Consider the following 25075-nt stretch of genomic DNA (forward strand, 5'->3'; position numbering starts at 1 on the left):
GTTTTGTTTAAGTCTTAATTTTTGTTCTAATATATGTTGCAATGAATTTTAATTTTGCAGACTTTTTTCCCATTTAAAACTTGCCTAAAATATGCAATGCCTGTCAGTGAAGTTTGCACCTGATCAGAATATATATATATATATAAAAAGCTTATATATCATTGCAATAGGGAGATAAATCCACATGAAAGTAAAGTTGCTTTGCAAACTGAAGAAATCTTTCATATTATGAGACAATAATATTTTTAAGTTAAGAAAACATTTATTATTACATTTATTTAACAGTTAAGAAATTTATGTTGTGTGAAATTCCATGAAAGTGTAAAAAACAAGTCTCTTCGTGTTATCATAGCAGTATAGACCCAACTTCAAAAATCTTGCTGCCTTGTTTAAAAACATGTGTGTATTATTTATCATAATTACACCACCATGCTATGATGAATTAACTAGGTCTTGGGACCTTGAAGCTTTGTGAAATAGTCAATATAGACCACTGGCTACAAAGTTTAGAGACCGCTGCTCTTAAACATTAAACTGTAAACACTATGAAGTAAACTAAATTCATAAATATTAATGAAATCATATTTTTTTGTTTGCAGGAAAGCATGTTAAGAACTTTAAGTATGAAATAGTTTGGTAAAAATATTTTTACGGTACCCCCTGACACAAATTGACAGTACTTGTACACATCAAGCTATTTTCACTTAAAAAAAATCACAGAATTGCACAAACCAGGCATTGCGCATTCCCTTCACTTTGTCCATGTACACATCGATCTATATTCACTTAAAAAGTCAGAGGAGCAGTCAACAAAAAATATGTAATGTCAATAAACAACATTTAAATCATACAGTGAAATGACATAAAAAAGGAAATTCATCTTTGCACTACACAAAGGAAATATCCACTTACCTTATTTACGAATTAACATGTCTTCATTCAAACAAAATTCCTTAACAGCATCCAAAAACTTCCTAAAATTACCTGAACTAGAATCTGTATACTGGCATCACCATATAAATTCACAAAATAAGAGTAAAAAATATCCTCCGTAGCGACGTTCGACCGTGCACATTTCCTTCATACAAACAGAACACCTAATAATGGCTACTACGTAAACCTTCATTTACACACCAGTCAAGTAATGCTCTTTGTCCCTTTCTTTCTAAATTGTACAGAAACTTAAAATTAATCTTACCACATTCAGCGATTTTACCACAAAACAAGCAATATACTTCCTAACCAACACAAACACTACAAACCTTTATGAATTTACCGTAATCATGCAACTGATTACATCATAATAGGGTTTCCATAGCATTCAACTACTCATGCTACCATAAATGAAACAACAACTTCGCAATAATACAAAGGGTACCCTTCTCTCTATTCTAACCAATATAAATGGAATATAGTTTAAATGGAAATATCTCCCCAGCTGCAAAAACAAAAAGCAATGTTTAATTGCTTCAGGTTGCTTTAGACTTCCTTTTATAAATTTTCCTTTTTTATCTTTCCTTTTATAATTTGATATAGTATGCATCAAACAGTGACAAAATATAGTTGCCAAATGGCTTAACAAAAAGATCTAAAGAAGATATCTCACCATTTCAATTACAATAAATGTGTAAGTCTATTCTAATGGTGATATAAAAATGCATTGTAATAAATACACTTATTTCTTACTTCAGTCACTAAAAATAGTTATCAATAGTGTTCGATTCAGGAGGGAAAATTTTCTACAGTGGCGGTGCCCTAACTACTTTGAATACACAGAATTCTCGTACAACTATTTATACATACAACTTATATCTCAAATTTTACGAATCCATACTAATAATAAATTAGTAATCCATACTATACTAATTTTAATTGGGCTAGAAATTTATCCCATCCATTCCAGTAAATACGAACGATTATAGAATATATCAAAAATACATGGTGAAAAATAAAGATTACCTTACTTTCATATGCAAAATAAACTGATAGTTTTGCTTCTGGCAATATAAAAAAGGAAAAGAAAAAAAATAATAAAACAGAAACATACGATACCTGAACGCTCTCACCATCTTTACAAGTGATCACAGTTTCAACAATGTGATAATCCTTTCCAAGCACCCACTGCTTTGGTATCACACTCTGAACAGGAGCATCTAAGGTGAGCATACCAAGAGGCAATGAAGGATGGCCGCAACCTTGCATTTCCTCTTCATTTTGCTCCTTTTCAGGCTGTGGCAAGGGTTGCTGAGTTCGATATACACTGAAAGTAACATCATCCTTCATAACATCAAAATCCCAACAGATAACACTGCCTTTGTCTGTGATAGAAAGCACAACCTGTAAAATTATTGAAAAGTTCTTAAGACATACACATAAAAGACTTGCACATAAAATCCATGCTTATACAACTTAATGTTTCAATTCATAATTTAAAGCAAAAAATCAAAAATTACTTTTACACACTGTAAGCTAATTCAGTAAATGCATATTAAGAACACACTGAGAAAATTAGACATTAATTGTCCAGCACAGAACTGTCATTTTCATTTCTCATTTTTCAAACTGGGAAAATAAATATATTTTGCATAACAAAAAAATCTGAACCATTATTATTTGTTTCACAGTCATACAAATAAACATTTCCAACAAAAATGGTATTATTCAGTAGACATATTTTGTAATTTGGCAATATTTTGCTAAAGGTTAGAAAATTGGTATGCAAATTAGTGACGACTTAATAATCCACTACATACCAGGTTGTTCAATAAGTTTGCGGAACGGAAATGAAGAAACCAATTTTTATTTGTAAAAATGACTTTATTTTTCAATGTAGTTTCCCTCAACTTCAATACACTTATTCCAACGGTCTTCTAATTTATGGATCCCTTGACTGTAGTGGTTTTTCGGCAGCTCTGCAAAATATCCCTCCACAGCAGCTATTACTCTTCGTTTGAAGAAAATCGTTTTCCACGGAGACATTGTTTGAGATGTGGGAAGAGCCAGAACTCGGAGGGAGCTAAATCTGGCAAATAGGCTGGATGTTGCAACAATTCGTACTTAAATTCAGTTATTTTAGCAATGGTTTTTTGAGCTGCGTGTGCAGGTGCGTTATCTTGGTGGAAAATGATTTTCTTTCTCCTGTAATCCGGGTCTTCTTTCACGAATTTTTTCGTCTAGTTGATTCAGAAGGTTACAATAATAATCCGAATTAATTGTTTTGCCACTTTGAAGGAAATCTATAAACAAAATTCCTTTCGCATCCCAAAAAACTTATGCTAACACCTTCTTGGCTGATTTTTGCACACAAACTCGCTTCGGCGCCGAAGAGCTGGGTTCACACCACTCCTTAGCCTCCTGTTTTGATTCAGGATCATGATGGTAGACCCTAGTCTCAACCATTGTGATAAATCGACAGATAAAGTCACTTTTATTCTTCTTAAAACGCTTCAAATGTTGCTGGCAAAGTCGCATCCGAATGTGTTTTTGATCCATCGTTAGAGAATGCGGCACCCATTTTGCACAGAGTTTTCTGAAACCCAAATTAACACTCAAAATATTGCTTACTGTGCCCAATGAAATGCCTAAAGCCTCTGTTAAATCTCTTTCAGTCAATCGACGGTCTTCCAATACCATATCTTGTATTTTTCCGATGATTTATGGTGTCGATGCAGTTTTTGGACGTCCCTCTCGCGGATCATCTTCAAGGCTGGTACGACCACTTTTGAATAAACTAGCCCACTTGCAAACCATTGTTTTTGAAGGAGCAGATTCACCCAACACATTCACCATTTCGGTATGAATTTCCATTGCCTTTAAACCCTTCTTTACAAAGAATTTGATAACTGCACATTGCTCAATTTTATCCATACCTGAAAAAAGGCACAACACATTAGATATAAAGGGCGGTTAAACAATGAATAAATTAACAGATCAAAATGAAACTTTTGACGTGTTCCTAAGAAAGAACAAATATGAAAATGGCAATGAAGTTTTAGGTCTAATATTGACGAATAGATGGCGTTCCGCGAACTTATTGAACAACCTTGTATAATTCTTATCTTCAAAAAAATTCCAAGACCTATAATTTGGAAATTAAAATACAGCATTACATCACATAACAAATTCTAACCCAATGTCTTTGTGGAAGTAGTTACCTGCTTTATAACTTGCTATTTACAGCATCCAAAACATACTTTAAAAAAGGGGGAATTTATAAAATCAAGCTTTTGCTGCTCAGCTGTTCAAATTCAATACATCATAACATAATACAGCAAATATTTATAGAAAAAAAATCTAAATTTTAGATATTGCAAGAAAGGCACTTACATAACAGTACAATCTTACTATTTATGGCGACATTTTGCAACATCAGCTTTTGTACTTTGTATAAAACTTAAGACAAAAACTGATGTATCAAATTAATTAATTTATAAATTTGCTTTTCTTAATGCATATCAAATGCACAAAAAAAAAAAGCTTGTTTTCTAGCAAGATAACTTTCTTTGATTATAAATGCCATGAAGATTTAAGTTTTAGTGCTGCTGATAATTTTCATGTGCAAAGACAAGCACACTGAAATGGTTCCCATTTAAAATGGACGTTTTGAAATTTTTTACAATATATATTTACAAACCTCATTATTACCTTACCAGGAAAGAATATATCAAGCAAAGGAATTATTCAAAAAAAATAATACTAATAAATTTAGATCGAGACTGTGCAAAATTACAGAATGCTAGAATCATTCAATACTAGTACTCTTGTTATTTACCATTAGAACTAAAATTACTTTCCAGTATTATTATTCCCAACTAACTATGATTCTAACTGTCACCAATGAACTGAATATCAATACAAACATCATATGCTCCCAAATCTAGCTCAAAATTAAATTATTTATCACAAATTACTTTAACCTTTTGGGAAGGGTTGTTTGCAGCTGTAAGAGGCTTGAAAGGATGGGAATCTTGAACCTAATGCTTTTTGCCCTTTAAGTGTTTCGCGCCGGCACACCTTTGTTTAAGATGCTCATGCAGCAGGGAAGGGAACCGAAGGCAGTCACCGTACAGGGCGGGGGTTTTGCATCGCTAAGCCAAATTTCATTAAAAAAATCAGAAAAAAAAAATTTCGCTTCTAGCATTGTAATTTAGATTATTACTTGAAGGCAGTCACGATACAGGACGGGGGTTTTGCATCGCTAAGCCAAATTTTATTTAAAAAAATCAGAAAAAAAATTTTTACTTCTAACATCGTAATTTAGATTATTACTTGAGCTCTTATATATGTTAAAATTAGCACTTAATAACCTTTTTTTCTTTATTTTACGTGAAACTATACTTAAAAAATTGCTTATCTTGTAAAATAATTTTCGGAAGTGCTATTCAAGTTATTCCAAAGTTTTAATTGATAAAGTCCATCAATAAAGTTTAAAATTAATAAAACAACACAATAAAGATTATTTACAGTAAGAAGTAACAAATTTAAAATGAAGACTGAGAGTGGTAAATCTTGAAGCACAGAGAAATATCACTTTCTAACTCTTTAGAAAATGAATCATCACTCTCAACTGTGTTAGTAAATAGTTCAATAGCTATACTAGGGTATTCTTACTCTGATAAATAGTGCCTTCTCACCATAATAGACTGGAAGTGAGCCTTTTCAAAATAAAAAGAAAAGAAACCAAAATATAGCTGAAGGCAATGCAAAACGTAACAGAACTCCACATAGTAACCCTAAAAGACCTACATAGTAGAGGGGAAAAATAGAATAAAAAAAGGAATTGGAAATAAATCAGACATGCGAATGTTTATATTAGCACTCTGCCATTTAAAGAGCCCACCTCTGTTTACGCTTTCCCTCCCCCCACTCCATCCTCGCAACAGGTGATGAGTAAAATACCAAAGTCAGGCAGAATATATCAAACTCAAGGTCAGGAACCTAAAACAATGTTCATTTCAAAAGTAATGGACATAGGATGCCATCTAATGGTCCTCAGAAAAACGTTTCAGTTTAAAAATGCTTATATGCATCACTCATCCTCTGAATGCAATTTCTAGTGATGCGTGGATGGGACGCCCAGCTGTAAGAGACATTCTTACAGGGTTCGTACACATTCTGTACATGGAAATTAAGTACTTTTAAGGACTTTTAACCCCTTCGAGCCGGGTAGCGAAAACGCGCGCTTATCGCGGAGGCCGGCAGTGTCTTCCGCGAGCGTCTCTCCAGGGCCGGGGGCTTTTTTGCTACTAAGCCTAAATCCATGAAATTTCTGAAGTATCAACGCATTGTTTAATAATGCTCTATAGAGTACTTAAATGGCTTATGCTTTATAGATATTTTTATATATATACTTTAATTACCTTATTTTTTGTTTAAATGCATATTTTACACATTTTATTTTAATTACTCACCATTTTATGACTTATAACATTATACATCTGAAAACTAAATATATTACTTAAAATTCTCTTTTCGTATGAAAAATTTTAAAACAGGGATCTACACACAGTCCTACGTTACATTCCTTGAACTTGTAATAACTCATTTGCCGTTTTCGAAGATTTTTCCGGGAATGTGAACAAACGAAGCATCGTCGTCTCATTTTCTTATCAGTCTCTTCTGAACAAAGTTTTGGAAAATGTCTTTCAGTTAATCTTTCAGAATCAATATCAGAATATCAGAATTTCAGAATCAATATCTGAAATATTTTGCATCATTTCTGCTATTTCATGCTCTGTTAAACATTTTCGACGCTTCGACATTGAAACGGTAAAAACAGAAAGAATTCACGTCTAACAAGATCTAATTATTTTCTAAAAACTGAACTGTAAACCGAAATACTCAACGCTTTAGCGCATATAAAACTTCTACTTACAATAAACAACTATCACGTGCGAATAAAGTGCGATTTAAAGAGACGTCATAAATCACGCCTTTCGGAAACATTTAGTTCCCTATTTGTTTATATAATCAAAAACATGTGTATGTGAGTCATGCTTCTTTCATTTCGAGAAGAAGGCCTAATGTACGTGTATCTGAAACCATATGGGCATACAGTGCCATCTTGTGGCAGAAATTATAGTTTGAAAAACGTTCCAAGGTACTGGCACAAATACGTGACAGTCGGTAGAAAACGCAACAATGCTCTGGCACGCCTGCGTGTCGGCCGGCAGATAAGTGTGTTTGTTGCTGGCACGTATACGTGACAGCCGGCGCGAAGGGGTTAAGAACCGTTAATGAAAAAAATTAAGGACCTATGAGCAAATGGGAACTGAGTAAATTCAATTGAAAATATTATCTATGCCTGAATTTCCCTTTTGCAATACAATCCTAAAAATAAAATAGATCCCTAATTATTGCTAAACATGAATTAATTAACATAACTGTTAATAAGTTTGAGAATAAAATAAACTTTATGCAATTTATCAAGTAGTATAAATATTTTACACTTATAATTGTTGGTCATATTTGAAAGAAGATAAGCGACATTTACGTTTTACTAAAAGTTAGCTTTATGTTGATTTTTGTTACGTCTCATTTTGTCACATACTTGGTCAGTCTACAGGTTTAGTAAACAGCAGGTAGATTCTTTGTCAAACTGCATAGGTTAAAATGAGAAATAAGATCATAAGCAGCATGATTCATAACCAAAAGACTGAATGTTGTCATTGCTGCTGCTTGTCTAGAGAGAGACCTGCTGATTAGAACGAACCTGAAAGGCCTGATGTAGGCAAGGTTGACAAGTGTTGAAAAGTTAGTCAGGTTCTGTTTTATGCAGTTAGTGTCGTAGCTTCATGTACAGTTCCAGGGGTTGTAACCCAGTTACTTTAAGGTTCCAATAAGCCATTAAAGCATCAGAGGTGATAAGTTGTTTTGTATTATTTTAAGTCTAAGTAGATGCATAGAATATGTTTTACTTGAATTTTTACATTTTTATAATTTATCTTGTGACCACAGAGAGTATTAATGAAAGGCAATAACTTGCTTTAATATGTAGAAATTATTTTTAAGGGTAAGCAGTTAGTTATAAATAATTAAATTAGATAGTTTGATAACCATTATGGATTTACATGACCACCATTAAATTTTATTTTTTAACAATATTTGTTAAAAAAGCCCTATTTAAATCAAAATTTAATAAAATTTCACAGTTTAAAATATATGTAATTAAAGTATAAGTTTAAAGTTTCTTAAACGATATTAAGATAATTACGCATTAAAAGCTACAAAACATCTATGTTTTGAAACAACAACAGTCAACAAAATATTTATCCGTCATTTTAATTTGAAGCCTTCCCAGACATTTTGACTAGTTTATATCGATTTCCTTCTCTTTAAGCATCTTTTCTAACAATTAAAGATTTGTCTCAATATGCAAATCAATACTGTCGCTAGTTTCTGCATCTTTATCTCCTAACTTGTCAACCTCTCCACAATAAACCTATGCGGGTTTAATTGATCTGGTAAAAGTTAAATTGTCCAAAACTCCCGACAGGCGTGAAGCATATTATCGTTATTAAAATAAATATTTAAATAAACTTCTTATTTAAAAAGAGCTCAGAACATAAAGGCATGTTCTAATGCTAACAAAATCAATTACATCTCACGGTGACGTAATTAAACAAGAACAGTCAAATTCAAACTAATAATGTGGACTAGTGGTGAAAGATTATACAACTTAATTTTAATTTAATCTGGCTCAATAACTCTATCATATGAGGAAATAGAAATGGGGAATTATAGTAAAGGTTGAAATCATAAACAATTGGGTAATTTACATAATAATAACTGCACATATCTTTGAAGAATAATTTCCTTTATGTATTCAGTTTCTTTCTTCAACACGTTTCCTTTTCCTTTTAGAATTTTTTTATTTAATTAAGGATTTATGTTATTCTAAAAAACACTAAATGCATTTAGAATGTACAGAAAAAGCAGCTAATTTTATTTCTTTAGTAATAAGAACATTCAAAAGCAATATGAAATATATATAGTAAAGGCAAGTTAGAGCTGATTTATCAGAATTTCTAGAATTGAGTGACATACTGAATAACAAAATCTAGAAATGGCAAAACGTTTAGGATTTATAGCAGGCATTCGAATGTGTATGATGCATTAAGAAATATTAGATGAATCTTTTAAATTGTAAGTTTTCAATTTCTTTATTAATAAAAAAATCCCTTTCTATAATGCCTGGCCATGTGATAAAATCAGAAGCATTTTTGATATTTTCCACGTATCTGTCTAGTAAAAAGTAGAGAAAATAAAGAAAAGATAAATATGTTAAGATTATAGTTTCAGAAGTAAAACATTTAAATATTATGTTTTCATTGTTCTTCCACATGTTCTCCAAAAATTAAGACATTCATTGCAAACCTTTCCGTAAAATACATCCATTACATGTTGATACCATGGAGACATTTGCCAGAAATATTTTGGGAAAAAAATAGGAGGGAAAAAGTATAAAATTAATTTTATAGAGAAAACTGATGCACATTCTGAGAATTTTGAATATTCTGAGACAGTTACATGGGAAAACCTCTTACTATGAAAAAATTAAAATGAAGACATTTTTTAATTAATTACATAGCTAATTTTGCTTTTGCTAAGAGCTGTTTCATAAATTGTGCTTTATAGCATCATACCTTGTTTATTTTTCAGATTTAAAATATTGTGTAATAAGTTGCCAAAATAAAACTTTATAATATTACAGCGAAAAATAAAAATGTCTTATTTCAATGTTATTTTTTAAATATAATTTCAATATATTACCATTATTTTAATGAAATTTATTAATGTTACGATGTTTTACAAAAAATCATCGAAAAATTCTCAGATCTCGGAATTAAAAAGTTTCTATAGAAATTAATCTTAAAATCGCCAAAATGTTGAAAAGTCACCAAATTTAGAACCATTTAATAAAAGAATTGACATCCCCAAAAGCAAAAAGTTGTTTAAGAGCTCTTTACTAGAAAAAAATGAATTTCAAAAGGCTTATGTTTCACTTCTTGCTTAGAAACTCGAGTATCCTATCATTTATATTAGAAATAGAAACAAATTATAACTCATGAACCCATTCAAAAGATAATCATATATACAGCAGTGAATCGCCAAAAGTATTCCTCAAAATACTAATTCACGCTCAAAATGACAGTCATAAAAACAGACAGAAATTTCAGATGATTAAAATTAAGGACCTTCTGCTGATTTTGGCCAAAATTAAGGACTTTTAAGGACCAAAAATCGATTCCAAAAAATCTAAAGGCTTTTAAGGACTCTTAAGGGCCGTACGAACCCTGTCTTAGGGAATGCGTATATGGGACAACCGTCTTGAAAAGGTTAAGAAATCACTCCCTTCTTGCAACAGAGATCCTTGTGTGTTGTTTAATGGATTCTCAGTGGGATGAATTTCTTACACAAAAAGAAAGGAAATGTAGGGATTAGTGACTAGGTTTTTAGATGCTTTTCCTCAATGAGAGAAAATTTATATAATAAAAAGAAATACAAAGGCCTTTAAAAGAGGTACGTGGTTAAGACTCCATGGACATCAACTTTGAAATTTTATCCCAATATTTTAGTTTGGAAAGGAGGGAAAAAAACATGACGATTAAAGTGAACACAACTGACAATATAGTGGCCACCCATCCCGAAAAAGTTAAAAAAATTTTAATCCAGTACCTATTCTGTTATCACTGACCCAGTCAACAATGATCCTGCTGTATGTAGCCCCACTTTTACTACTTCTTGAGTATTCAACAGTAACAATCAATAGCGTCGTTTATCTTTTAGATAATAAGCATCAGTTCTTGACTCAAATAAACAAACCGAGAAGTAAATAATACCGAATAAAGCTGAACAAAGCACAATACTACATGAAAAGGCATTGTTTAATGATAGCAAAAATATTTTAATCGATTCTAGAATAACAAAAACAGAACATATTTTTTTTTTTTTTTTTTTTTTTTAAGTACTAAAAAAGTACCACGGTATGTTTCCATAATTTCTACCATTCATGAGAAAAAAACTTACTTCATGAAATTGGCCTTTAGCCAGACTGATAACATGGTACATGGAATCATCAAACAGGTGATGCCCCTCCGCTTTCTCTTTTTCATATTCTTCAACTGACATGTAAAAAGACTTGGGCACTAGACCACCTTCAGATATTTTGGTCTAAAAATAATTATGTGAGATTAAAATCTAATAGCATTTTTATCCTTCATACAAAATACTTTAGGTGAAATTTTCAAGATAATTTATTTAAAATATTCATTTATATATGTAATTTAACAGTCAGGAATAAAACTCAAATATAAAATACAAAAAAGTTCATATTCATTCAAATACAGTACAAAGTCCAAAATCCGGACGTCCATTATCCGGAATGATAAAAAATCCAGACCTCAAAACTACCAACAACATTTTTTGTTTTGTTACGAATTCTTTTATTCTCCTCTCCACGCATAATAAAATATCTGGAGAGTTCCAATTCTTTATTTCACTTCTACACTAAATAAAATGCCTTGTTATTGAAGATACAATCATTTTACCATAAATTTTTATGATCAGTAATTTGGCTCCATTTCTGCGTATCTGCTTTGGCACACATCTCAAACCGAAGCATTCAACATAGATACATCGTTCATCTGATGCTAACCTAGTGAATCATTATTTATTATACTTTCCTTTCATCACCACATGTTTATCAAAACATGAGAACTTGAGTAATGACTCATGTAGCGTTGCCTAAACAATTTTGTTTATGTTAGTAATTGAGTAATAAATGAGTATGGTAACCTTTTATGTTGACATTACGCTTGGCGATGATTACAGATTTAAGTTAAATGTGCTAAAAAATGTTGACAAGGAAAATTTAACAAAAATTTCTTTCCATATGCTAATAAAATATGCTAAAATTAAATTCTGTTAATGCTACCCATAGACCCAAAGATTACATTTAGTATATGTGGAATTTATTTAATCAGAACTCTAATAAGACTTAAGCATGTGCAAGATATAGACTTGTACAATAAATAACTAAACTAATACAATTTAGGCTTAACCATTTGCCCTAAAAAGAAGTGCCAAGCATGTCGAGATGCTTTTGTCTCAAACCGCACGCAAAAATGGAAATAACGTGCTGCATATTTCGCCTAACAACGAGATTGTTTATTTCTCGAGTTACAGCTCTGGATTGCACTCGCAGATGCAGAGCGGAGTAAATGAGACACTTTACCACTTGTTATATTGTAGCCCACGGTACAGCAACCATGAAGTAGCGTAAGTAGTTAATTGTCTCAGTGTGCAATTGAAGCAAGATAAAATTTAATGGAACAACTTGTCGTTAGTCGCCACGCTCGTGATGCATAGCCAAATATGTATACTTAAGGCTAGCTAAATTTGATGATGATAGCCGCTAATTTTAAAGGTTTTTGGATATCGCAAAACAAAGGTGAAATTTTCCAGTTATGGATTTTGTGGTTGGATCTAGCAGAAACCACACCCTTGGCACGCCCACTTATATGGTGCATATCAATGTGTACATGGACAAAGGGAATGTGCAATGGCAAGTTTGTGCAATTCTCTCGTTTTTTTTTTTTTTTTTAAAGCGAAAATAGGTTGATGTGTACATGGATACCGAGTTTGTGCAATTCTTTGACTTGTTATTTTCAAGTTGGCGAATTTGAGAAATGCACGAAACCACAGGTGATTCTGCACTTTCCCAGTTTGTCGCCAAGGGTATGGGCTCTACTAGGATTTCACCGGTTTTGTCAAGAGATGTGGAAAAGCGGTAATAAATGAAGATGATATAAAAGGAAGTTTTTCATTGTGATGACAATGCTTCGCAATCATAAATCATTAATGAATGGCAAAATCTGTAGTATGGTTCTAGATCCAGAAAATACTGCTACCAATAGTGAAGAAAGTGACAGAGAAGGTACTGAAAACGAGAAAATTTCCATTGACAGATTAGTCGGAATTCTCGAAACAGCAGTTACAGTACTTTAAGATTATGTCTGTCTACAGAATTAACCCATTAACTGCCAAAATTACAAGGAATATTTCTTTTCTCATGAAAATAATAACAAATATTAAATTAAGCATTTATAACATAAATTGACATAAGCATTTATAACATAAATTGACATTGAAAATTTAAAAAATGCTCTTACTTGTGGAAAAAGCGAGTGTTGCGTTCGCGCAACGTCAACAGAATAAGACTACGGATGTTTAGTGAGTAGGATTGTACTCGTGTGATGTTTCTTTTGAATGAAGCGCAGGATTACTTTTTAGCTGTATAACGTTTTATAAATCTACAAATCACTTTACTTGTTATTAATTTAATATTAAAATATACTTTGCATTTCTTTTACAAATACAGATTATTTCAACTGAACAATTCAAGCATGAAAAGCTTGATTACAATCATGATGTAAAGCTACATTACCAGAAAGGATAACATTACATATTTTGCATCTGTAAACAGTCTGGCTATGATACTCTTTACAACAAAGTCTTTTGTCATCAACGGACTTTACGATAAAATGTCTACCATCTCCATACAATGGTTTTTGAATGCTGAATTTACTAGGTCTTCCTGTTGCTGATCTATTTCTGGCTAATTTTACACTCTCAATAGGACTTTGCAAAAGGAATACAGTCAAAAGTCGTTAATTCGGACACCCATAATTCAGAATGATCTATAATCCGGACCTCAAAACTAAAAACTTTCTGCGCAAGCGCCGCGTTGACACATGCGCATAGGCTTTTGCGCGTGCGCGTAAGACCTTTTACGACTGCGCATATGAGTGTGCGCAAGTGCAGAATACGTTTTCGCGTGCGCGTTTTATGTATAATGGACGTATAAGCTAAAATTATCTAATTATCTATTTCAGTTAATGTTGATGATTGCGTTGTTCCTTAATTTTCGAATTGGATCCGGCTTATTATTTTTTGCAGACTGTAAGAGCAATTTTATAAAAGTAAGCTTAAACTTTCGATTATATCAAATAGAATTTCCGATATATATTTGTTAATATGTAAAGGATCTAAAGCGAAAGAATGTTTTGAAATCCGAAATCTGTTTATCAATTTCACGCTGCTCGGCAGGGGGAACGCCATGACGTAATGAATTGGAAGTTGATCTGTCAACACTATCCTTATCTTCAGCGCAGATGTTTTTATTTTATTTGGCTTATAATTTCTTTACCAAATGTAGTATTTCATCTCGATATGCTCCGTCTTTGATATGATTTAAAACAAGTTCCTCGTCATTATAATTCGCTTCCGATAGCGAAGAAAAGTGACAGAGGTTATTGAAAACGAAAAAATTTCAATTGACAAATTAGTCGGTGTTCTTGACACAGCAATTATAGGACTTGAACAGCGGAACTTTGTAACTGAACAAGAAATTATGTCTCTTTAATAGAATTAAAGAGAAAGTATTATCACATGAAACGAAGCAAAACTTAAACAACTTACACTGAAAGAAATGTTTAATAAAGTAAACAAATAAATATTAAGCTTTTTCTTTTTGCAAATTTTGATACCCTTTAGATCATAATTGTTCTTTATTTCATAAATTACGGTTTCATATTTTTAATTTTAGAATTTCTGCATGCCATCTTACGAGATTTAAACTGATGATCTATAATCCGGAAAAATCGATAATCCGGAATCGCCGAAGTCCCGACGAGTCCGGATTAACGACTTTTGACTGTAATGCATTCTCGTGTCTGAAATCTAAAAGACACTTTATATTTCCAGTACTAAAAAGTGGTGATATTTAGTAAGTTTAGATACAGTCTCACCTCATATAAATTTATCAGTATTGTCAATTTGACTATTGCCAAATGCAAATTCTGCTTCATATTCCTGTACTGCAAACGTGATATTGATTCTCGTACAACAGGAATAGAAATGTCCTTATCAAAAGAAGAATACATTTTTTCTTGAGGTAAAAAATGATATCCTATAAGCAATAATATTCCAATAAATCTTCTCATATAGGCTTCAGATGCAAAAAGAAAATCGAAAATCTGTGCACTAGTTTTACCTTGTATTTTGTCTTTTATAATTTCTATTCTATCTCTTTCTTCATGTTCTTCCTGAGACATAACTAACAGTTCTTTTTTTATCCACTTCAAGATTTCAATCTTCTGCCTTTTTAAACTTTTTAGTATGACTATAACTGCTTTTAGAAGGCTGAAACTTACTTCTTACGTGAATTTTAACTTCCCCAGGAGTATCATTTGGTAAAATATCATTATCTTTATTTAAAACATTGCCATTCCTTTCTTCTTTGTCACTAGCTTCTGCAATTTCTGGGGGAACAACAACAATATCAGTTTCATTCTGGTCATTATTAACATTATCATCATCTGTTTCTTCATCAAAAAATCTTTGAAGGGCTTCTTCTAATGTAAGATACCTTGTTCTAGGCATTTTTAAATAACCAGAACATGAACCAGAACATCGAAAGGAATGAGTGAAAAAGGAGACTGACTACCCGTTTCCTGCTGACGTAGCGTCAGCGCAACACCTGTTTTCCCTTCCTTCCCAACACAAAAATAAACATCTAACTGATGTAATGTTCTGATAAATGGTGACCTTGACTAAAAATAGATTACTTATAAAGATGGCAATTCTTTCGTTAAATATTTTCAGCAAAAATACCCGGTCGAAAATTTTGCTTAAAGTATAAGATTAATTATTATAAACAAAATGATTGTTGAAGGCAAATATTTTTTTACAGAAATAATCTTCATAATATTCCCTACACAAAATCATCTGCTGCTATAAAATATCTTAGGTAGTTATATTTATATACCCATTTATTTTGACCGTTGCGTCAACGCAACACCAGCGACTAATGGGTTAAAGAGAAAGTATTAGCACAAAAAACGAAGCAACTTAAACAATTAACATTGAAAGAAATGTTTGATAAGGTAAACAAATAAATATTAAGCTTTTTTTTTTTTTTTTTTTGTAAATTTTGACACCCTTTAGATCATAAATACTTCATTATTTCATAAATCATGATTTCATATTTTTAATTTTACAATTTCTACATGCCTTCTTACTAGATGTAAACTGATGATCTAATATCTGGAAAAATCCCAAATCCGGAATCGCCGATGTCCTGACAAGTCCGGATTTCAGACTTTGTACTATATTTAAAATTTTAAAAGCATGTTTTATTCACATGACTTTTTTAGTTATAAATGCTTTAAAATGTAGAACTGTGTTAAAGGTTATAATTTTGTTCTGTGATGCTTAAAGTATAAAAGAAAACTAGACAGACTTCTAAGCACAAATCTGTAAATATTTTGTTAAATGACTATCTTCATCAGTTCTCCGGCATTTGTTATATCAATATCTGACTATAATTTCATATATAGCAATTTCTATCTGTTTCATAAAATGGTAAATGCCCATTATATGAAACATTTAACCTTTTTACTACAATTTCAATTGATGTAATTACTCATTCAGAATAAAAAATACTTCAGTCATCATTACTTTACACATTTTTTTTTTTTTTTTTTTTTTAAATCAGAAAACTTTACAAAGCCATACATGATTTTCCTCTCATAACAGTAATATGGCATAAGTTTAGCAGAAAATACTAGCAAAATCCATTTAACAAACCAAATTTGCTTGAAATTTTAAAAACTGGATAAAAATATATAAATAAATGTAAAAGAATAAAGATATTAAAAGCAAATGCAATTTTTGAGTGTTGTGGCCAAAACGTCATATAATTATTTTATTCCATACTTTTTAGAGTGAATCAACCTAACAGAAATAGCCTTCAGATTAATTTTTTTTTTTTATATTTTTTTTAAAGCTTTTCCATGTTGAAATTTATGAAGCACTGCTTTCTGTATTTATGTTTATTATTTCTGTGCAGGCCACTAGCCACCAATCAACAGTAAATGGTTCTGGTCCATACAAACCGATGTGATAATCAGATTTTAATTCTGATGATGTGAATGAAACTAAATTTAATTAGTATAATTTAGGTAATTCTGCAGCAGTATTAACGTGCATGTTCCATTGCTTGTCAGCGGATGTGTCAAGCCACACGTGCTGACATCACTCTGGCTGCTGCATTTCCTGGTTCGAAACATCATCGCCACAGCTGGTGCACTGTGGATGCATCCAGGTGTCAGCTGAGATTTGCCATATGAACCAACCTGCCCTTCTCAGTCCTATCACCATGTCCCTTGTTAAAAGTGTCTGTCTGCTAGAACTACCTTCATTGATGAGAGCCTGGAATTCTCTGCTATTACACGCGTCCTCTGACACAAGAATAAATTTTCTACAATGATTTCCCTAGCAGAAATAACAACATGAAAAATGAACATTCTGCAAGTTTCTACCCTTATATCTTCTTCAATGTGCGATGGAGAACTGCGAATTTCACATCCTTGGTGATGTGTGTCTACACTGAAATTTGCATAATTTTTGGGTCACTCCTTCTTGGTGCAGCATTTTCAATGTCGGGTAGTGTATATTTAAATGTGTGGTGAATAATGAAATTATTGTAAATGTTTTCATTATTGACTATACATTTCCATAAAATGTTACACTTCATAAAAAGTGAAAATAGTTACCTCACTCTCACCACCTAAGAAGTCTGGCAAGTATTTTTTTTCAACAAAATCAAGTAATCCACCTGGTCCTAAGTAGTTATTACCACCGTAAAATATAAACTTTGAACGGGTATTGTCATTAATGAATGTACTGACAAGTGTCCACAAAATAGGAAACACACGAGGAGCACGGATTATCAGAACTCTGCCCATTGTTTCAGGGTAATTTGCTTCCACAATCTCAATGATGTGCAAAAGTGCCTTGACACCGGGCCTCCACAAATGGCGCATGTTAAGGCCTTCTAAATCTAGTAAGCACGTCCATGAACTGAAAAGGAAAAGAAAAAAATGTATTTATTATTTTTACATAATTTTCTTCCTATACATCATATGCTAAAAAAAAATGCAATATAAATCTTCATATTTATAATTATTATTTAAAGATTTCACCAGAAAGGATAACATTATTATAAAACATATTTTCCACACGATACAGCTATATTCCTAAAATTGGAATATCATTTCAAATTACTTAATACTCGTTTAAATACATAATTAATTAAAAAAGTGACTTTTAAAGATTTATAATAAATTCTTTAATTTTAAATCAATTTCATATGACTATTTACCAATACTTCTAATGAATTAAAGACTGAAACTACAGTAACTGAAATTCAGACAAGAAAATAAGTGCACATTTGTTTTTCAGTTTTGGAAACTAATTTAATGCATCAAAAATTACTTTTTTGGCTTTATAAAACATGATTTATTCTAATCGTTTATCTAATGTTCTTCAAAAGACAATTAAATAGGATCAAAAATTGAAAATGAATGACCAATGCATTAAAAATAGCAATGACATTAAGTGTGTACCAGCACACACTTTAAGTAAAGCAGCAAAATGTATGTAAACTATAATTATGCAATTAAGAAATTTCACAAAAAATCTATAGCAGTTGAAAGGACTGGATAAATGTGGCAACTCAGTGCGTCTAATGTTTGTACAAGACAGACAGCCTTCCTATACTTTGTCATACTTCATTAATCATCAACCATTCATGCACATCATTTTTGATTGCCTTAAAACAGGGGTTCCCATTCTTATACTTGCAGGTGCCTGCCAATCGTTTAATGTGTGCCCACCGCTACGCAATCACAATAAAAATATTTTAGTTATCAATAAAATTCGATGTGAAAGATTTCTCATTTTTAATGAAATAGAAATTGGGTCCAACACAGATACCAGAACAAAGCGAAATGCAACCAATCTCTTTTTTTATGTGCATGTATTAACTCTATTCAACTATAAATTAACCTTGACAAAGTAAATGGTGCCCAGCTTCCAACAGATAATCTGGAATGTGCTCTTAGGGACAAAAAGGTTGGAAAACCCTGCCTCAGATCATTTCATTCGGCCACTCGGGCACAGTGTTTTAATTCGTCTAGTATGGCATACTGTTGCCGACCTTACACAAATTTGAAATCTTTCACCAATCTTACACCAATATGAAATAATCGAAAATGCCAATCTTATACCAAAATTGTCGATCTTACACAAATTTGAAATAATGAATGTCCAGAATTTAAAAATTTCTTAGTTTATGATTTCTTTTAACTCTTTTCATAATTTCATCAGTGTTTACTGTTCACATAAAAAAATTATCTTGCAACTCTTTCTTGCTGATTAGCCAACTTTTCAATACTTGTCATTCTAAACAGATTACATGGCTTGTTAAAAAAAATTACATGGGAAAACACATAAACAGACATACACACATAAAAAATACTGTTAATTAAATAATTATGTAATATCTATTATTAATCATTCTGGTAGCAGAGAATATCACCTTATTCTATCATCAAGTTGGCCTTCTGTTTTGAATTAAAATTTCCTCTATTTACATAGCACAATTTTGTTTTTATGCTGTCTTTATTTAGCTATAAACTTTTAAGAAATGAAAATAGTTTACCACAGTTAATTGCATTAAATTTATCATAAAATACATGATTCCATTATTCCCCATCCACCAATAAAGAACTTAGAAGTGCTCAAATTTAAAAAATACATATTTTCCAAAACGTTTCTTAATTTTGGCCATTGATGCATATTAATTTACAGACATAGATCATAAAACTACTATTTATTTTAAATTTCATCAACAAATTAAATTCTTGGCTATTTGATTCCCAATTAATGGCACAGTTTCAAAACAATTTTCATTTCTTTACATTGAAAGAATAAAGTAAAATACAATGCATGCCTTAATTTACCAGAGTGACATATGAATAAATTTCAGTTTTCTACTATATCAACACACCTCACAGGTTTACCAGTTTCCCTCGTGGCTTCCTCAACTCTTTTCAGTCCTTCTTCACAAACATGTAAAGTCTGAGGAAGGAAATATAATAAGATTAATTATAAATTTATTATGGAAAACAAAAATTTCTTATATTATTCTAACCAAAACAACACCCTTTTATCCATATATGTACTCTTTCACGACAATATTGTAATAAGAAATTACATAATTTTAATTTCACATATGGTAAAAACAAAGTCTGTCAGTATTACATAAATCACAAAATTTCACATCAATCTATTTAACAAAAGCTGAATTATTTTGAGATACACTGACCGGCCAAAATACTATAACCACACTCCTAATAAAAAAACTGCTCCGTCTTTGGTATTCAAAGCATCTGTGGCTCATCACAGAACATATTAAATCTTTGGTAAGATTCCAGAGAAAAATTATACTAGATCTGCAAACAGAGGTCATGCAACTCTTGTTGATTAGATGGACAGATTTATGAGCTCTGAACTGGCACTTAACCCTTTGAAGGGCACTGGTATATTTTGTTAATTTTTTAGCTTCTAAAAAATGCTAGTTTTTCTACACCAAAAGATATAATATTAAGTTTCTAGTGTTTCCTTTTGATTCTAAATGGCAGCACCACCTTATGAATGCTCAATATTTTGCAGTTACGGAATTAATATACCTCGTTCCAAGGTATCCTGTTTGAAGATTGATAAATTCTATTGGAAGGGAAGAAAAAATTCAAAATCTGCAAATATATGATGTGCACATGCTGAAGCTTATATATTTACTTCATTTCAGTAAGAAGTGATACTTAATAGATTATTAATACGATTTTAAAACCGGTATATAATATATATACCACCGCCTACAGTGAGGGTACCATGCCACATAGAAGGCAGAACCAGTCTTGTCCTTTCCTATTCGGTGACATTACAGAATTTCTTAATATTATAACAGTTTATGATGTAATAATTTTTTTACAAATAATTTATAAGTTGTTTAGGATTAAATATTATGTTCATCAAGGGATGGGAAGTTTACTGACCCTGCACTAGAATTGAATACAAGTATATTAGTTTCTTTTTATTCTTTGTTTACTCCACTCGAGTTTTCGTCTCTTTTAAGCTAAAATTTTTATTTCAGCACTTCACCTTTTCCCAAGAGAAAGACTCGTTGATTTCAAAATTGCCATCTGGAGTCAAAACTTTACACAATTGTAAGGGTTAAATGTGGCTTGTTAACTCCCAAAAGACAACTGCTGCTTCGTGTTTTCCAAAATCCTAAAATGCAGTGAAAATGAAAAGAGGTGATTGACAACTAATTTGTCATTCAGGAGTCCTGCCTTCTTCCCTTTGTGTTTCCCTTTGTGTGGTGTGATTAAGATCACACAAAGGAAAGCTTAAAAATACGGGAAATGGAAATGCACTTAAGGTCCATCTCTTAGTGCAGGGATGGGCAAGCTATGAGAATTTTAATTTGCAGGTCCGAGGCAAATTAAAAGAAATATATATTTATATATCTATCTCCTTTTCTACTTTGTTTAAATATTATTTTTTTTTCCTTCTTTTTTTTTAAAGGGCTGATGATCTTTTTACTGTATCTATTTTTGTTCTACAAAACACAAATCGATGGAAATTAGACAGCTTTCAATCGGTAAAGTGTTAAAAGCAGAAGTTCTTTGTTAGTGATAAATGTAGATTGGCACCAATAAGCATTATCTTTTTCTTTATGGGAATCCAATATAGGCGAATTATACCTCACATATGGCAGACTGTGCATTTTAAGCTCCAGCCAGCGGCTTGTTCTTTTGGAGCGAGTTTTAATATTATTGATTGTGTATGGAAAGATTGCAAACATATAGCAAATTATTAAAAGTATAACGAAGTTAGTGCTTGTTTTAGGTTATTCATAAAAAATTTCAACCACAAAATGGCTAATAAAAAATGAAAAGTTGCTTCAGAGTGCTATGCTTTTAATGATGAACGGACCTGGAAATATTTTTACAGATGCAAAAGATAAACCAGTGTGTCTCATCTGCAGTGAAGCTACAACAGTGTTCAAATAATATAACATTTTCTGTCATTTCACATCTAAGCATAAGAATTCCAATTACGAAGCAATGTCCGAATATGAAAGGAAACGAAATGCAAAACATCTTTGTAAAAAATTATCAGGCCGACAATATTTTTTCGAGAAGGTGAACAGTATCCAAGAAGCAGCTACACATGCAAGCTACATTGTAGCATACAATATTGCTAAAAATAATAAAGCTCTCAGTGATGGGGAGTTCATTAAACAATGCATGCTTTAAGTTTGTGATGTTTTATGTCTACACAAGAAAAATAATTTTCAGACTGTAAGCTTATCTTGACAAACGGTAACTTCTAGAATCGAAGACATTGATAAAAATTTGACATCACAATTAGAATCAAAGATTGGCTAATTTAAATTTTGCTCCGTAGATATGGATGAAAGAACTGATATAATTGATACTGTTCAATTAGTATTATTTATAAGAGATATTGATGAGAACTTTACCAAGGAACTACCGTACATGCATTCTTTAAAGGGAATTACAATGGGATGTGATATTTTTTGTGAATTTCAGGAAGGGCTTTTAACTTTGAAAGTGCCTATAACAAATATATGTAATATTATAACCAATGGAGCACCAATATGTCAGGGAAATAATCTGGATTTTTTGGGATTCTTTAATCAAAACTATCTAGGGAACAATGTTGTTTTTCTACGTCGTGTTGCACATCAAGATGCTCTGTGTAAATCTGCAGTGAATATGAAACCCATGCTTGATGCATTCGGGAATATTGTAAATACTATTCATTCTAATGGACTTACTCACAGGCACTTTCGAGATTTTTTTCAGTTCGTGCCATCTGAATACGCTAATGTACTGTATTATATGAAATTAAGTGGCTTAGTGCAGGATGTGTTTTCAAGTGAGTTTGGCAGTTGAAAGATGACACTGTGTCGTTCTTTCATAAGAAACAGTGTTTTGCAGAGTGCAAAATGTTAGAAGATACAGAATGGCTTTCGGACTTTGCATTTTTCATAGATCTTCGTTGTCATATGATCAACCTGAATGCAAAGGGAAAATCAATTTATCAACGATATTTGGGCCCATCTCAAACCTTTTAAACTAAAACATAATATGCTTGCCAGGCAAATACTTAAGAACAACTTGTTGCATTTCCCAAGTTTAAATTCAATACCCTTAGTAAATAAAGAGAAGCTTAAGAATTACGAAGATGGCTTGAAAAAACAACATTTTGAATTCGAACGCAGATTTCAAGATTTCAGTGCCATTCAAATACAATAGGATAACTTTACTATGCCTTTCAACGTAAATTGTGAAGCATTGAGGTCAGACTTTTCAGCTTGAATTAATTTAGTTGCAATCTAACAATCATTTCAAGCAGTTGTTTCTAAATATGCCAAAGTTAAGAGTTTTACAAATCATTATTGAAAGTAAGTTTCCCAAATTTAATATCTCACGCCCAGAAAATCAGCACTATGTTTGCTTCATCTTATATATGTGAAGAAGTGTTTTTAACTATGAACCTTAGAAATAATTACTTCAGAAGTAGACTGACAGATCAGCATTTAGCCTCATTCCTTAGAATCAGTACATCTCACTTCAAACCCAGGCGTGAAAGTGCAAGTTGGTAAAAAGAAAGCTGAACAACACACAGACACAAAATTACACAAAAACTAAATGCGCACGTGCGACCAAAAAAAAAAAAAAAAAATTTTTAATAAAATATCAAACTTTTAATATAAAACGTATTAAACATATACATATAATTAAACTAAAATTATACTTGTACTCTATTTTGCTATTAATTTTATTTTCCACTTGTAGGAAAAAAAAAAAAATCAGTAAATCACCACGACATTGTAATGAATTAACCTTCTTTAAGATGCTCTTTATGTAACTTAATTTAACAGTTTATACATGAATACTGTACACAACATTACAACACACTAATATACATATTTATATATTTATGTTATATATTACTGCCCATTTTCAGGCAATGACAAGTTTTAGAGATAAAATATACACTCATGTCCATAAATTAAGGATAATTCAGAGTCACGCAGAAATCGAACTCTAAAATAAATATATCACCTGTAAAATCCCTACACACATCTTCAAAAATCCAGGGTTCGTAGCCACAGTTTAGTTAAAAAAATAAGCACCTATAGGCACTTTTTAAGCACATTTTAAGGAAAAAATAAGCACCTGTCTAATTACATTATATATAACTGCATAATCTTAAAAGAAAAATTAGACTTGTAATTTAAAATATGAGCAATGCAATATTTATTAAGAGAATGAGCATTGAAATTTCAGTTCAAAATATAGAAAATAAATAATAATAAGCCATATTAATTGTATTCGTTTTGCACCTAACAATAAATACAATTTATTTTCCCACTCATATTAATATTTAAATAACTTAAATCAAAATTCTGAACATTTTATAAATTTTCATTGCATAACAGTTTTCCCTTAACATATATTCCAAGCAAAGTAAATTAAGTAAAAAAAGAGGCACATTTCTGAAATCAGAAGATGAGAAATTGCTTCATGCAGTCATCCTTTAACACGGGGTTCATACGGTCCTTAGGAGTCCTTAAATTTCTTGGAATCGATTTTTGGTCCTTAAAAGTGCTTAATTTTGGTCAAAATCAACAGAAGGTCCTTAATTTTAATCATCTAAAATTTCTGTCTGTTTTTACGACTGTCATTTTGAGTGTGAATTAGCATTTTGAAGAATATTTTTGGCAATTCACTGCCGTATATATGGTAATATTTTGAATGGGTTCATGAGTTGTAATTCATTTCTATTTCTAATATAAATGATGGGATACTCGAGTTTCTAAGCAAGAAGCGAAACATAAGCATTTCGAAATTCATTTTTTCTAGTAAAGAGCTCTTAAACAACTTTTTGCTTTTGGGGATGTGAATTCTTTTATGAAATGGTTCTAAATTTGGCGATTTTAAGATTAGTTTCTATAGAAACTTTTTAATTCCAAAATCTGAGAATTTTTCGATGATTTTTTTAAAACATCGTAACATTGATAAATTTTATTAAATTAATGGTAGTATATTGAAATTATATTTAAAAAATA

At 31.4% G+C, this 25075-nt stretch overlaps 1 protein-coding gene across 1 annotated transcript in view; it reads right to left on the bottom strand.

The window, feature by feature from the left end:
* Positions 1-25075, bottom strand: part of retm (real-time) — a 111469-nt gene that overhangs the window by 37022 nt on the left and 49372 nt on the right. The window contains exons 10-13 of the mRNA XM_085823176.1: positions 19916-19986; positions 17619-17925; positions 11029-11172; positions 2053-2337 (exon numbers count right to left, since the gene is read on the bottom strand). Coding sequence (XP_085679302.1) covers positions 2053-2337; positions 11029-11172; positions 17619-17925; positions 19916-19986 — 807 coding nt within the window. The remainder of the gene's footprint in view (positions 1-2052; positions 2338-11028; positions 11173-17618; positions 17926-19915; positions 19987-25075) is intronic.

This window comes from Stegodyphus dumicola, chromosome 9, assembly GCF_044657685.1.
Source record: "Stegodyphus dumicola isolate Sdum_Otavi_A_Nest chromosome 9, ASM4465768v1".
NCBI classification, from domain to species: domain Eukaryota; kingdom Metazoa; phylum Arthropoda; class Arachnida; order Araneae; family Eresidae; genus Stegodyphus; species Stegodyphus dumicola.